The sequence below is a fragment of the Lolium perenne genome, chromosome 5 (genome assembly GCF_019359855.2).
Source record: "Lolium perenne isolate Kyuss_39 chromosome 5, Kyuss_2.0, whole genome shotgun sequence".
Classification (NCBI taxonomy): domain Eukaryota; kingdom Viridiplantae; phylum Streptophyta; class Magnoliopsida; order Poales; family Poaceae; genus Lolium; species Lolium perenne.
The window spans coordinates 408666-424407 of record NC_067248.2 but is presented as its reverse complement, the minus strand read 5'-3'; the positions used below and the strand labels follow the sequence as shown (position 1 = coordinate 424407).

Below are 15742 nucleotides of genomic sequence, written 5' to 3'. Positions count from 1 at the left end.
TTAATAATTAACAAAAAAAAACTTGATAATCAATATATATACAACGACCCCGCGCGTCAATGTACAACGATATGATCCCGCTTTAAAAAAATGTACACGACCCCGCGCATATACGGAGAGGGGGCGGCGAGGAGGGCGGCGATGCGCCACCCCCCTCGCCGCCCCCTCCGTATACACGCGGGGTTTTTTTTGTTCGCGGCGCGTACTGCTCGCCGCCGTGGAGAGAGGAGAGAGGCGCCGCCGTGCAAAAAAACTAAAATTTCACTTAAAATTAAGTTTGTCTAAAAAATGAACTAATTAAAATTTGACTTAAAAAAGAACTCAAATTTGACTTACAAAATTTGACTTAACCACCGCGCGTATACGGAGGGGGGAGCGAGCCCCTCATCGCCCCCTCCGTATACGCGCGGTGTTTTTTTTGGGATCGAGAGGGGGCGGCGAGGGTTATACATGTGTGTTGTCCTCGCCTCCCTCTCCGTGACGCCGTCGTCTGCCGCCCCGTCTCGCGCTCTACCGCGACACCCTCTCCCACCCCTTCCTCGCCCCCTCCTTTTGCCACCGCCCTTTCGCCACCGCCACCGCCACCGCCCCGGCCCCCTTCTTCACTTAATTAATTTGTTTTTACTACATGTTTTCAGGACTGACATAATGGCGGACGATAGAGCTGACCCGATTATGGACAACTATGATCCGGACGGTGAAGCCCATATGTTCGGCATCATAAACGGCGATATTCTATATGTGCCGACCGGACAAGAAGAAGATGATATCTCTTCTTATCTGAACCTTGACGGTGAAGATGAAGGGCGCCGTCAGCAAGATGATGCCGAACAAACGTCGATAAACGACGATCTTCAAATGGAAGTAGCAACCACCTCCGGCGCCGAGGTATATATATACATTGAGCCTCTGGTGATACAAACTAACTGATTTGAATAAATATGTGTGTACTAACGCGCGCGACTCTCTTTCTTATTTTAGCCCTCGGCCGGATCGTCGAAACAATCGAGTACGTTGTCAAAGCGTGGCGCAACCAAGACGATGAAACAAGGAGAAACATGCACCATCGAGGTTGTCGACAGTGCAACCGGCAGGCCGCTGGAGCCCCGCAAGAACGCCACCAAGTTTGTCAGCCAATGCGGAGCCGTTGTTAGAGACAACGTCTCGATCACCGTCCAGGAGTGGAATAAGCCAAAGAAGGCACGAATTGGTTTCACTTTTGTCGATAAGAGAACAAAAAAAGATTGCTTAAAGAAGCTTATGGAACATTTCGTTCTACCTCCAGAATACAACAAATTCGATGAGGAGGGTAACAAGATTGAGGAAAACAAGGAGAGGAGGAGGCTAGTCAAACAGTTCGCTCTTCATAAGATGGCCAACGCATTCCGGAAATTCAAGCAAAATCTAGCCCATGACTTTGTCAAGCAGAACAAGACTCCGGATTTCAAAGGACAATATGAGAAACTGAAACATGATTGGCCAGAATTTGTGAAGCAAAAGAAATCGGAGCAGTTCATTCAAATATCGAAAAAAATAAGGAAAATGCGGCTAAGAAGGAGTACAATCATATTATGGGGCCAGGAGGGTATCGCCTTTGGGAGCCTAGGTGGGAGAAGATGGAGAACGAGCTGAGGGCGCGAGGAATCCGTCCAGGTACGGAGGGATGGGACCCAAGGGCCAAAAGCTGGTGGTACGGGCATGGGGGAACGCTGAACCCGGAGACAGGGGAGTGTGTTTACCGGGGCAAAATAATTAAACCCACCCAAGCCCTTATTGACGCAATGAGGGATGCTCAAGAGGGGAAGATCAAGTTCAACAGAGAGAACGACGCGCTGACAAAAGCCCTCGGGAATCCTGAACACGGAGGACGTGTACGAGGCATGGGGCACATTCCGTGGAAAATAGGGTTCCCCCAGAACGATGACCCGTACGGTTACAGAAGCCGTAAGAGAAAGATGGATCGGGAAGCAGATGTTGTGGCGCGGTTGGCATCGGAAATGGATGTGATGAAGAAAACCGTGAGTGTACTAGTAGCCGAAAGAGATGCAGCTCGGGCGCAGCATGAAGATCATCCAGCGGATCTCGGAAGCCAGCAGCGGAGAAGCAGCGTGGCTTCCACGGAGGCCCCACCGGCTGGTGCAGATGCACCGACGATCGAAATTACTGCACCGGAGCCTCTGGTGGTCGAAATTACTGCACCGGAGCCTCCTCGCTACCCCGTGGACGATATAAAGGAGATGAAAGAATGTCATCTGTATTATCCTATCGGGAACATGTCCGTGAAGGTAGCCATCGGCAGTGCTTTACCATGTTTACCTGGAGCACTCCACCACAACAACCCCATTCAAGATGGCTATGCTCGTGTCACGGTGGAGGACATAGTCCAAGGGTTTGAGGACCTGGAGATTGACATTGCTACACCTGAAGGGGAGAAAAGACTTGGAGATGTCAAGCGCCATTTCATTCAATGGCAAAAGAAGTTTATCAAGTTTCCAGGCGAGGCGCCAAGGACAACAAGTTCACCTACACCTCCGTCACGTCAGCCGACGCCGCCCCCCAGTCCACAACGTCCGGCGGGTGATCAGCCGCCACCCCCCAGTCCTCGTCCGGCGGGTGATCAGCCGCCGCCCCCAGTCCTCGTCCGGCGGGTGATCAGACGCCGCCCCCCAATCCACCTCCGGCAAAGAAGCAGAAGCAGTCCTGGATTATTAACCCGGACCCTTATGTACCTAAGACCACAAAGGTACCGGAGCCATCACTGAAGCCTCTCCCCACAAGGCCTTGGGAACGTAGTGCCGAGGAAACTGCCGCGGCCGCGGCTGCTGATTATGAGAAATGGAAGACGGACTGCAAGAAGAAAAGAGAGCCGGAGCCCAAGCCAGTATTTTCTGATGACCAAAAGAAGTGGGCTAAGTCATTTTTGAGCACACCGTCCCAAGCCGCGAAGAATCTGCCTGACGACTATGCACGTGAACTTCGTAGGCAGGCACTCATGTTGAAGGAGAAGAAGGAGAAAGAATTAGCAAGTAAAAAAAGCGGGAAACAAGTTGCACAGCTCGGGGAACAAAGTAAACAATCGATTGCCCCGCTCATAGTGGAAGCCGCCGGTCCGGATGCCCCCGATATCATAGCAGCTGCGGAAGCACAGGGATTGACTGTAACGAGTGCCAGAGAACAAGCGGCCAACTTAGGTATGACTCTTCGTGCAGTGTTAGGCCTTGAGGAGGCGCCAATGAGTGAACCAGTAATTACATATGTGCTGAATGGGCCCCTCGTCGAGCCTGCGCAGGAAGAGGATCTACCTCAACAAATGAAAAATCTGCTAAATTGGTACAAGGGTTACATAAAAAATAAAAACGCCAAAGAATATATGTATGCGGAAGTTAGACATGAGCATCACTTCAAACATTACTATGTAACAATTCATATGAGTGAATTGTTCCAGCTTTTCAATCTGCGCGAGCTCGACAAATCTATTATCAGTTGCTACGTTCTGTAAGTGATTTATTTCTACCCCATCTCGTTCATTGCCTGCACTATATATATGTCCTAACTATATTGTTGTGTACGCTATTATGCAGAATGAAGATTGAGGAATGCAGAGTAAAGAACATCCATGATGTTGGGTTCATTGACCCACACATCGTTAATGGATATGTGTTAGAAAAACACCCCGCCGACGTGGAGGAAGACCTGTGGCGGTTTCTTACAAAGCAGGAACTCAAAAGTGATATTCTATTTCCTTACCATTTTGGGTGAGTGTTTCTGTCTTGAGCACATTCTCTTTTGTTTACTCCATGCATGGTATGTGGCAAATCGATGAGTTATGCATGACTGTGCATGTATCGTGTCCGCAGGTTCCACTGGATTCTGCTAGTAATTCAATTTCACGACTCCAGAGTTCTCATCCACGACTCTCTGAATATGGATCCAAAGCTTTGGGCCAACATTAGAAAAATGATGTAGAAGTAATTATTTTCATTCATTTGCGCTCTATATCGATCGGCCTATTTCGTTCATTTCCTAATATCAAGTAACTAATAACTCTCTTGTTCATTTAATTTTCTTTGCCTCGTAGGGTTTGGAGACGGTTCGTAAATGAAAAGGTCGGTGAATTCAAAAAAGAGCTACAATTTAAAAGGTCAGTGGCTGGGACTGGGGATATTCAGCCACCGGGGACCAATCTATGTGGATACTATGTTTGTGAGATGATCCGGAGATACACCTCTGAGCGGGTTCCGACTGATAACAATGTCAAGAGGAATAACCTCCGGGAGATGCTTAGTCCAGAAGCTCGCTTTCGACCACTTCAAGAGGAACTAGCTGGATGGTTCAGGAGGGAAGTCGTCGATCCTAAAGGAGAACACTATGTAGAGGACGTAGAACTTCATATGCATTAAATTATGTATGGAAACTTGTTCAAAATTGTATATGGTCATCCGATGATATTGAATATATATTGTATATTCCTCTTGAATTCTTTTCGGTTCTAATTTCAAATTTGATTGAAATTGTACATTCATATGCATGTATTATGTGAAACTCCTTCAAAATTAAAATAAAACACAAAAGAAATAAAACAATACAGGTTTAGGGGGGGGGGGGGCTAAAACCCTAAACCTGCGGCGGCCTTTAGTCGCGGTTGGCCAGGAGAACCGCGACTAAAGGTCCTCCGCCCCGACGGACTGTTGGCGGCCACGTGGATGTGCCTTTAATTAGTCGCGGTTCGTAAGAAACCGCGACTAAAGGGGGGGCCTTTAGTCGCGCTTGTTTGGTCGCGGTTGCGCAACCGCAACTAATGGCAGTTGCGAACCGCGACCAAAGGCCCTTTTTCCACCAGTGTAGGAGCAGTAGTCCAAATTTGGTTTTGCTTACAGCAGCGGTAGAAGCCATCTAGACATTAGTTGTCTAGGTCGGTCACTGTAGCACACGGTCACTGTAGCACCGACCTAAAGCCTCTATATAAGGAGAGGCACCCCATATGGAGAGAAGCTAGTTGCAAGCCAAGATGTAGTAGAAAGCCTGTGTGTCAGGTTGAAGCACATATGTATATGTGTCATACATATATGTGTGTAAGCTAGTGGCGGGATGTAGCTCCTCATATAAATGCATTTATTGCATGTCAAGTATGTGTTGCTCGTAAGACATTAGTTGCTGAGTTTGTATGAGATGTAGCATATGTTGCTATATAATAGTGAAAGAGCATTTGTTGCTCAAGCAAGTTTCTCCCATGTTTCATCTTCTGTTCTCCTTGCTCATGTGCGTGTGTCCACTAAGAATGAACTGAGAGATTGAGAGAAGGCTGCACCCAACATTTGGTATGGGTTGGGGCCAACAGTAAACTGTTTTGAAGTACATACCACAAAAGTATTGGCTCTCACTACATCAAGTGTTGTCACCCCCAACAGACGCTTAGGATTGTATGTCCCAGCTTTTTTTAAATATTTCAGCAGCAACTGGTACGGTAGAATTGACAGGGTTACTGATAATATTCACAATTGCATTTGGGCAGCATTTTGCAATACCCTCACAAAGAGTCCGGACAATTCCAGCATTGATGTTGAACAAATCGTCCCTTGTCATCCCAGGCTTTCGAGGGATGCCAGCAGGAATGATCACAAGATCCATTCCAGTAAGAGCATTTTCCAATTGCGGCTGGCCCACAAAACCACGCACCTGTAGAAATAATATTGTATCATAATTGTGCTAGATGATCAGAATAACTTTAAGGTTCGAAAATCGGATGATAATCATATGAATGCCAGAGGGCGGTCAAAGATATGTGGGAATACAATCACAAATCAATATCTTTTAGAAAAATGCAACTAGGCTATATATGTTTGATCCACAATTTACTGCTGAATGATAGGGTACTAGGTAAGTTTCTCCTGAGATCTCTGTAGAGCTCCACATTCAACATGAATTACAAAACTATGCGAATATCACTGGAAATTAGCTACTTATTTTCCTGGATTATAAGTTTATAATAGTTATAGCAGGCTAATGCTAAGATTCTAGCGTATTTGCCACAAGTACATACACTTGAGAAGACAAATTTGCCGTCATTTGTATCATATGAATATGACCTAAAAAGTTCAGATGGAGAGCAATTGTACTAGAGGCCTAGCAACATGCAGCTACAGTATCCTTTCAGAATCAATTTTCACTGATATCATATAGCAACTTCGCATAAACAGGAAATAAATACAAGGTCGAGCAGCATACCACAGCACCAGTGTTCATGTGGCTAATGTCAGCCGTGACACCAGGCGTGTTGGCAACATCATACAAATGGAGCACCGAAACAAGCGGGTTCATCTTCATAAGCAGCGAGAGTGGCTGGCCAATCCCACCAGATGCACCCAGGACTGCAAACTTGAATCCTGGTGCCGCACCTTTTGCACGGCAATTAGAGCCCCTCAGGATGGAGACCTCCTCCATCTACAAAATAAGGAAGGAGAACAAAAAATTAAGCCCAGCAGTATTTGTCAACTGCTGCTGCATGTCTGAAGCTGAACCCGAGGTTAAGTCTGAAATTCTAAATTTAGCAATTTATCATTACAACATCCAATACATTCTCCAGCTAAGAATAGTTCAAGTGTGATTCTTAGTCTACTACACAGCTAGATAGCTCATTGATCTGAAAGTATCATAATAAGATAGCATGCTTGTGCTTGTCAGTTAGTTCATTCTAACTGAATATGTGTTCTACAGTACAGGGTTCAAACTACACAGAATCTGCGAATAACAGTAGATCCTGATCATATCCCCTAGTCGACAAGTAATCGTCAAAACATTTAGTAAAAACTGCATGATTTATCAGCCCGCTGGCATTTGATCGGCTAATTTTAGAAATCCGCATCAGAGAAGTACCAATTATCCATTACAATGGCAACATAGACAGTTTAGGGAAATTTTCTGTTAAGCATTTTGCTCTACACGCTCGATGGCAACATTACAACTAGCCGCCCACTCCCCAGCTTCTCCGCCCTGCCTAGGGCCTCCTCGCGCCAACAGCACCCGCTGCCACGGCTAGCACCTCGTCCTGCCGCACTAGCACCACCACCTCCAGCAGCCGCAGAACCACCACCACCAGACCCGCCAGCACCATGGCCCTGCGCCGCCAGCGCGCCATCCGCGCACGCTGGTGCGCCACCACGGTCAAGGGGGTCGCCTTAATTTGGCCGCTGGAGTGAGTCAGCCCCACCAGATCGATCCAGACCCACAGACAGGCCGATGCCACCCAACAGGGTCTAAGCCACCAGATCCCAACGAATACCGACAAGATCCGTCACGCCATGCCGAACCTTCCCGCATAGTTCGTCGTCTTCATGTCAAGTTGCGCCCGAGGCCAAGCTCCCACCGCCGCTTGACGCTTGTGGGCTTTGCCCGCTGACGAGAGCCGACGGCGACGATGGGTCGTGGCGGTAGAGGCTTTGGATTCCGGCCGCGCTGTCCTGGTGAGACGACGCGGGGGCTCGAGTCTTCCTTCAAAGGTCATTGTTTGTGGCATTCAAACACCGGACCCGTTTGTATTTGTATAGTGCTGGTCGGGTAAGACGCGTTGAACAGCACAGTTCGAGTCGACAAATACTCCACGATTCAGAAAAAAAACTGGAAAAATAGATTGATATAGCCAGCATCTTCTTACGTGATCAATAAAATTTTATAAGTCGGTTAGAGAAACTTTGGCGGAGTCTTTATATCCCATTTTATTCCTTATAAACCAGAGATATAAGGGAAAAAAAAACATTCACTCTAGCACATTTTCTTAAAATAACCCGTTATTTAAAAGCTTTACATATATATCTTTCCTAAGAACTATTCGTCTAGTCTATAGATTTTACAGAGAGTCGGCGTGTTTCGTATCTCATTGTGCATCGTCCCACATAAAAATCCTCGGCTGAAGCCCTCCGTCAACCTGCTTCGTCACTCTCCTCTTTCCAGCCCTTATTTTTTGCCGCGCCGATGCTAGCATGGACCAAAACATGTTGTTAAAATTTATGGTTTTGAAATGCATTATTATGGAGTTTAACAAATGAAGAAAATAATTATGAAGACAAGAAAAAGAAAAAAGAGGGAAACTATGAAAGCATCGTTCTTTATAATACACCGAGAAAAATTTCAGGCAATGTATTTTTAGGTGCTATGCTAGGGCTGCTCTTCGTTTGGTTAGCAAACAATAAAAGGGCATGCTATCGGCTACCAATTATATACGCTTGCACCATTCGTTGGCAGAACAGTGCCTGTAGCTCAGTGGATAGAGCGTCCGTTTCCTAAGCGGAAGGCCGTAGGTTCGACCCCTACCTGGCGCGCAATTCTTGTTTTTATTCATATTCCCCGTCCAGTTTACTGGCCCTTATCTTAATCTTTTTTTTTTTACACAGAAAAAGATGTGCCATTTTGTCCAAAATTGTACACTCTCTGTTCCATAAAAAAGATTCTCATCTACAATTAAAACATATCTATATATATACCTCCATATATATATAGATAAAATTGAGAAGATGTATTTATAATTAAAACATGTATATATACCTCCATATGTAGATAAAATTGAGAAGTTTTTCTTTTAGAAACCGAGTGAGTACAGTCTTACCTCCGTATTTAACTTGTTTGCCTACCCCGAACGGAGGCAAAAGGATGGCGGAATTCTCGGCGTTTCGTTCCCGCCTGCTTCCCCGTCCTCTGCACCCCAACCGTCTCCAACCAAGAATCCTCGTCACGGCCGCAGCGATGGCCCCCGCCGCCGCCGAAACCGTCCAGGACGAGCACCTCAAGGCGTCCCCCTCCCCTTCGCCGGCGCTACTGCTGCTCAAGGTGAAGAGGCTCTCGCCGAACGCCACCCTCCCTTCCCGCGCCTCCGCGGGGTACGACCTCTCAAGCGCCGTGGAAACCGTGGTGCCGGCGCGCGGCAGAGCCCTCGTCTGCCACCGACCTCTCCGTCGCCGTCCCGGTGGGCACCTACGTGCGCATCGGTAACCACCCTACTTCTTCCTCCTCGTTGCTCCCGGCCTCCTCCTCTTCCTGCCATGTCTGTTCCGCCCCTAATCTTGGATTATTACTCCAAGATTGCCTGCTGTTGCTCGCTTAAGGTTCTGAAAGTCTGTCTGTCTCCAAGGCAGCATTTGCTTCAGGTTTCCAGTCTTGTGGAAGCTGTCGAATTCAGGTGATTCAGCTACAGGCCTACAGCTAGGGACACACCAACATTATCAAGGTGTGCTGCTTGACTCCATCTTTTCTTCACGTCCTTGCAGTTCAATGACATCACAAATCACGTCCTTGCCGGTGACCGGATTGGCCAGAGTGATGCTTCCACCGGGCTTTTGCCGGTGTCTGAATCGGTTGTCGCACATGCAGACGAGCCCGTTGCAGGTGTCAACTAGGCTAGGTGCATGCCCTTGAAGGTGTTGCCGGCTCACAGGTCTCTGCTCCCGGGAGGGCTAACGTCCGACGATGATGGCAGGTCCTCGGTGAGACATACATATTCTTTGGTGGCGACGAGCGTCCTAGGGCGGGAGCTCTGCATCTCGGTGGTGCGTGTGTCAACGGTGTCGCGCCAGAGCCGGCAGACGAGGCGGGATCACCGCCGGGCGCTCGAGGGTAGCCGTAGCAGGACCTCGACTAGGACGTCCGTGGGGAAGAACTCTGCCATCGCTGCCGTCTCTCATCTTTCCGGCTATTTTGTCCGTGTTTCTTTTGGTCTCCGGCCTTCAGCTTCTCGTATTGAATCAGGCTAGTAGTAGCCAACGAGCCCACGAGAACCCTGTGTCCACATCGGACCAGACCGGAATCACCCAAACGGAATCTGCACGGGATGGAATGCAAGACACACGGACCAGCACATCAATTAGTAGGAAAAAACACGATGTGGTGAGTTGTGAAGAAAGCAACTCTGAACCTGCTATAGTTGTACTGAGTATTGACACATTGGTTCTGACTTTGTATATTCGGTGAAGTAATGCCAGGAGCTTTACACTGTTTCATTTCATTGTCATATACCTTGTGAGAATCTTATCTATTTGCTCTCTCGAAGTTAGATGCAGTGAAATAGAATGTGCATCGAGCACCGAGTGTGAAGCTGCTCCGGAACTCATCCAACTTTGTAGATGAAGCCAACAATCGGCAATCCAATGCCCCAAAACAAAGAGTCGGGCTCAGAAACCATCAGGCTCCTCTGGAGGTAAAAAAAAATGGGGGCACCTCCACACTTAGTTAGCAGGCAAAACTACCTCTGTCAGCTCCATGCCATTGCCAGATTCATCAACCTTGGGTTGCTCCTCCACGCCTTAGAGCATCACCTTGAGAATGACATTGTCCAGGGCAGGAGGATCATCAACGGATTGTGCCATCACACCCAACTTAGACGAGCAGCCAGCCACATCAACTGCACAACTGAGCGAGGCTGCCCCCGATAGATTCCATTAGTTCCCTGCATAGCAGCAACCAGGTTTCGAGTAGACGTGCTGCAGCTCGACAACACGAAGACATGGTCTTTCTTTGTCGTCTATGGCCCGGCCGACCACCGCAAGTCGCTGGAGTTCCTGGGGGAACTTTCGCAAGCGGTGTAGGCGTGCCCCTTCCCTCTTGTGGTTGGAGGAGATTTTAACCTGCTGAGGGGTGCGGAGGATAAAAGCAACGCCAATATTTGCTGGCCGAGAGTTCACACCTTCAATGATTGCATTGCGGGTCTGGCTCTTCGCGAGATTCGTCGGGGCGGATCTAGGTTCACTTGGACCAACAAGCAATTGAACCCGGTTCGTTGTGTCCTTGACCGGGTTTTCGTCTCAGGAGACTGGGAAGTCCTGTTCCCAATGTGCTCCCTCATCGCGGAAACTATCATTGGGTCGGACCACGCACCCCTTGTGCTAAGTTCTGAGGAGGAACTTAGGCGGCGCAGCCCCCGTTTCTTTTTTGAGAAAGGGTGGTTTGAGAGACCAGAGTTTGAGGACCTGGTTCATCTCAAGTGGGGAGATCGCGAGGCGCTTGGGGGTGTCTTCTATGATCCGATCGACGCATGGCAGTTTGTCTCTTGGGGCCTGCGGCAGTTCCTGAAAGGCTGGGGGGCCAACTTAGGAAAGGAGGACCGTGAGCTCAAAGAAAACATCCTAACCCAGATACAGACTCTGGATTTAAAGGCGGATTCCCAGGGGTTAGATGATGAGGGATGGCCCTCCGATACCACCTGGAGCATCAGCTCACTCACCTTGCGAAGGTTGAGGAGCTTTACTGGAGACAACGCAGTAGACAGAACTGGATGATCCAGGGTGATGCCAAGACGGCTTTCTTTCACGCCATGGCGAATGGTCGGAGAAGGAAGTGCGCGATATCTAGACTGACCTCGGAGGGGGGCGTGATCTCAGACCCCAAACTCATCCAACACCACATTTACGAGTTCTACCGGGGCCTCATGGGGTCTGCTGGTAGACTCTCACAGGAATGGGTCACAATTTTGGAACTCGATCCAAAAGGTGAAATCGGTGTTTTGCTTGGGGGCGAAACACCGGGTTCAAAATGGTGCTTCCACTAGAATGTGGCTACACTGGTGGCAGGGGTCGGGGCCCCTCAAAGATCGTTTCCCATCCCTATTTGCACTAGCGGTTGATCAAGGTTGCTCGATCGCTCGAGCGAATGTAGATGGGATGTGGCAGATCCCTTTTCATCAGGCCCTGGGACATGCGGACTTGGCGAAGTGGGGCGAGTTTAGGAGGGAGATTGGGGTCTTCCACCCTTCTCCGGACCCGGATATCATCTCCTGGGCCCTGGAACCGTCGGGGAAGTTGTAAGATCGAGATATCGCCTAGAGGGGGGGTGAATAGGCAATTAAAAACTCTTACGGATTTGTCTTGTAAGAATGCGGAATTAAACTAACGTTTAGATTACAAGCACAAACACTAAATATGCTAAGCTCAACTAAGTGTAACAATAACAACTAGAGCTAAGCAAGATAGGCACAAGATATATGTAACACAAGTGATAGCAAGATATATGTACTTCAAGCACGATGGCTATCACAAGGAAAGAGAGCTCGGGTATAGAAATAACCGAGGCACGTGGAGACGAGGATGTATTCCCGTGTTCCCTTCCTTTGCAAGAAGGTACGTCACGTTTGGAGGAGTGGAGGTCCCACGAAGGATTCCCCAACGCCACGAAGGCTCACCCTATTCTCCGAGCCACACCCACGAAGGATAATGGCCCTTTCCTTATGGTTAGCTTTTCCTCCACTCCGGAGATGGCAAGCTCCACAACCACTTCACAAGCTCCACGAAGGAGAAGCCCGGGCATCTTCACAATCTTCTTGAAGAGATCACCGGAGCACCAACCGCCAAGCCAACTAGGAGGTCTCCCTCCAAGAGTAACAAGCTCACGGGCTCTCACTCGAACTAATCGTGGTGGAGAGCTCAACACAATGCAATGATGCAAAGCAAGAACACCAAAGGTGTTCAAATCCTTCACACTCAAATCCCACCAAAGCAACAGATGCTAGGATGAGATTGGAGAGGAAGAACAAAGAGGAAATCAACAAATGACTCCAAGATCTAGATCCCAAGAGTTCCCCTCACAAAGAGGAGGAATGGATTGGTGGAGTTGTAGATCTAGATCTCCTCTCTTAGATCCCTCAAGAATGAGCAAGAATCATGGGGGGAATCAAGAGATAGGGCAAGTTCTTCAAAGATGACAATGGAGGAGAGAGAGAGTAAGAACTTTTCTTGCCCAAGGTGGAAGAAGGCCTATTTATAGTGTAAGAGCAAATATAACCGTTGGGGAAAAGTTGGGCTAAACTAGTCGTTTGAGGCAGAGTCGACCAAACTGGTAGCTGACCCGGTAGTACCGGGCCACATACCGGGCTGCCTGGTAGCTGACCCGGTGGTACCGGGCCACATACCGGGCTGCCTGGTAGCAGCACCCGGTGTACCGGGCTGGCTACCGACTTTTCCGGTAGCAGCACCCGGTGTACCGGGCTGGCTACCGGAATCTCCTTGCTTCGGCTTCTTCTGGTAGTCCGGTAGCAGCACCCGGTGTACCGAGCTGGCTACCGACTTTCCCGGTAGCAGCACTCGGTGTACCGGGCCAGATACCGGAATTTGGGACTCTGAAAAACCTTTTCTTTTTCTTAAAAATAGAAAATGCTCCCGAACTCCGATTGACATGAAACCAATTTTATTGGAAAGATAACGACAAATAGAACCCCAACAAAAATTGGAAATATGGAGACTCCTCACAGAATATTATAGATGATTCTAGAGAGGGAGTATCCCACCGTTAAGAAACGGTGAAGTCGTCCAAACTCGAAAACGCAATAGAAGATGCATGCGGATTCCGTTTTCGATGAACTTGGGCTTGTTGTAAAGCTAGCAACAAGCTCAAGAACCTCACACAGAGAAACACCAAGAAGCAATAGGGATATGCAAAGTATGCAAAGTATTGAGCTCCCTAAGACGATGTGATCAAGTTACCCAACCGAAAGCCCCTCTTGATAGTGCGGCTATCTATCCTATAATCCGGTCTCCCATCAACCACCTTGAGACCGGTAAAAGGAAAACCTAGCAAGGCCATACCTTTGCCTTGCGCATCCCGCTTGATCTTGATGATAACTCTTCAAGCTCCACTCAAGCCGGAATGCCTCACTTGATCATTGTTGCTTCGTGAAGACTCACAAATGCTCCCCCATACACCATGATGGGAAAGCTCCATTGATGCACATCTTCACATGTCCATTATCATCCAATGGACGGCAAGCTTCAGGCATATGATCCTCTTGAGATGCTCAACTTGAACTTGCCCAACTCAACCTTGATGACGATCACCACTTGATGTCATCCTCTCATGGGCTATATGAGATCTCACTTTTGATGCATTCCCATGGAAAGATACCTAACCCACATAGACAACACAAGGGCACATATATCATGGGTTATTTCATAAAGCATAATTGACAAGGCTTACCATACCACATGACTTCATGTGGCACATTCTTCATGCTTCATGTGTTGACCAAACTTGAATCTATTCTTCACTCTTTGTATTGGTCAACCTTGTATCTTCTCATGCTTTATCATACTATCTTGAGGTGTATAAAGAATTCTTCATTTGTTTGCATGCTCTAAATCTTAGTCAACCATAGCTCAACTTATGAGACTATCATGACACCGACTTAGAGCCATAACTTGAATTCTTCACTTGGAATCAAGCACTCAAGATCTTGATCATTCATTGCTTAACCCATAAGCTAGAGCATGGCTAATATTGAGTTCCACATAGGAACTCCATCTTCATTTCTTCTTCTTGATCATATCACATATATATCTTCAAATCGATGATCTTGATGCCAATACACAAGGTATATCTTTATCTTCATGGCATCCATACTTGAAACCAACACATGGAATACAAGTAGTACCTATGGAATATTCCTTCATATAAACTCAATGAAAACATTAGTTCATAGGGGTTGTCATTAATTACCAAAACCACACATAGGGGCAATATACCCTTACAGAAGTTCTCCGTCCGTTCCCTTTACAAAAAGCTCTGCCAAGGAACTCCGAGGAGGCACTATATCACGTTGTGGCGGATCAGTGTTCCTCTCAAGATCCGGGTGTTCCTCTGGCAGCTGGCACGGAAACGCTTACCGTCCAGCGACAACATCCGCCATAGACGTGGTCCATCCACTGGCCGGTGTGCCCTGTGTGATGAGTGGGAGGACACGAACCACATCTTCTTTACTTGCACTCTAGCAAAGTTCATGTGGAGTGCGGTCCACGAGCTACTGACATGCTCCTAGAACCCCCTCATGTGCGGCGGATGTCTGTAGATTCCTTGATTCGCGGACGGGGCAGACTAAACACGTGTTCTGGATTTGTTGTGTGGCCCTGCTGTGGGCCTTATGGAATACTAGGAACAAATTTACCATTGAGGGCAAGTTCCCCTCGCAACCTGCTGATGTTCTATATAAAATGTACATGTATCTTCAGGTATGGAGGCCAGTGGCTAGGAGATGCGACTGAGAGGCCCTGGAGATGACGGCGGACCGGATTAAAGCGCTTCACGCTGCAGTTCGGGAGGGCCCTTCGTCAGCTTGATTTTATGTTTGCCCTATGTATCCCTAGCTCTTGCCGCATGTGTAGTTGGGGCTACCAGGTGTGCTTTCTACTAGTTATGCGCTCCCTATATGGATGATGGGTCGGAGACCCCTGAAACTGTTTCTTTCGTGTGTGTTTGTGGTGTCGTTCATCGTTTGTGTTTGTAAGACCTTTGTATGCTGCCGGTGTGGCTTTATTAATTTAAAGTAGGGCTCAGCTTGAGCCTACCGTCTAAAAAAAGAGGCTAGGACACCACTTCTAAACGGGCGGCGAACATGGCCTGCAACTAGCGGTAAGTGCCTCCACCTAAGCTGCAAGGAGAGGCTGCAACGACCTAAAATCATCGGCGTGCATGCCGGGATCAGCCGCGGGCACACCACCCTCAGCCGCAGAGTTGTTTGGATGTGCAACAACCGATGCCCAAGAGCGACGAGGTCGATGAGGTGGGGCTGGAGGCGAGCCGCTACAGGTGAGAGGCCATTGGCAAGCATGCATGCTGCTTGGACGAGGCGCTGGAGGCGCGTGGGAGTGGCGGCAAGGGTCTGAACCAGCTGAATGTCGTTCCTTGCAGTCCCGCTCGCGATGGCCAGAGTGGCCACATCCCAAGCACCGAACAGAGTCGCGGCAGTCCGCGACGAATTGGCCCGACGCCAGCACCA

At 48.3% G+C, this 15742-nt stretch overlaps 1 protein-coding gene, 1 long non-coding RNA gene and 1 other non-coding gene across 4 annotated transcripts; 2 read left to right on the top strand and 1 right to left on the bottom strand.

Annotated features, from left to right (window-relative positions):
- Nucleotides 1-5360: 5360 nt before the first annotated feature.
- On the bottom strand, nt 5361-6461 carry LOC127319771 (malate dehydrogenase, glyoxysomal-like). Its single transcript, XM_051349752.2, has 2 exons — nt 6226-6461; nt 5361-5676 (listed from the first exon to the last, which is right to left on the bottom strand). Exons 1-2 carry the CDS (start codon nt 6439-6441, stop codon nt 5413-5415), a joined length of 480 nt encoding a protein of 159 aa, XP_051205712.1. The 5' UTR covers nt 6442-6461; the 3' UTR covers nt 5361-5412.
- A 1781-nt stretch (nt 6462-8242) lies between these two features.
- Nucleotides 8243-8315, top strand: TRNAR-CCU (transfer RNA arginine (anticodon CCU)). Its single transcript has one exon. It is a non-coding gene; the product is annotated as a tRNA-Arg (tRNA).
- A 448-nt stretch (nt 8316-8763) lies between these two features.
- On the top strand, nt 8764-15287 carry LOC127319765 (uncharacterized). Of its 2 annotated transcripts, none has more exons than XR_011745852.1 (3): nt 8764-8978; nt 9126-9217; nt 14976-15287. It is a non-coding gene; the product is annotated as an uncharacterized lncRNA (long non-coding RNA). The 2 variants fall into 2 exon arrangements; XR_007862668.2 differs by having other exon boundaries at nt 9122-9217.
- Nucleotides 15288-15742: the final 455 nt, after the last annotated feature.

Bases quoted from the DNA above. Each gene is read 5' to 3' on its own strand.
- LOC127319771 (XM_051349752.2), bottom strand. From the start codon at position 6,441: ATGGAGGAGGTCTCCATCCTGAGGGGCTCTAATTGCCGTGCAAAAGGT. The intron at 5,677-6,225 runs GTATGCTGCTCG...TTATTTCTACAG, and splicing joins ACATGAACACTGGTGCTGTG to GTGCGTGGTTTTGTGGGCCA.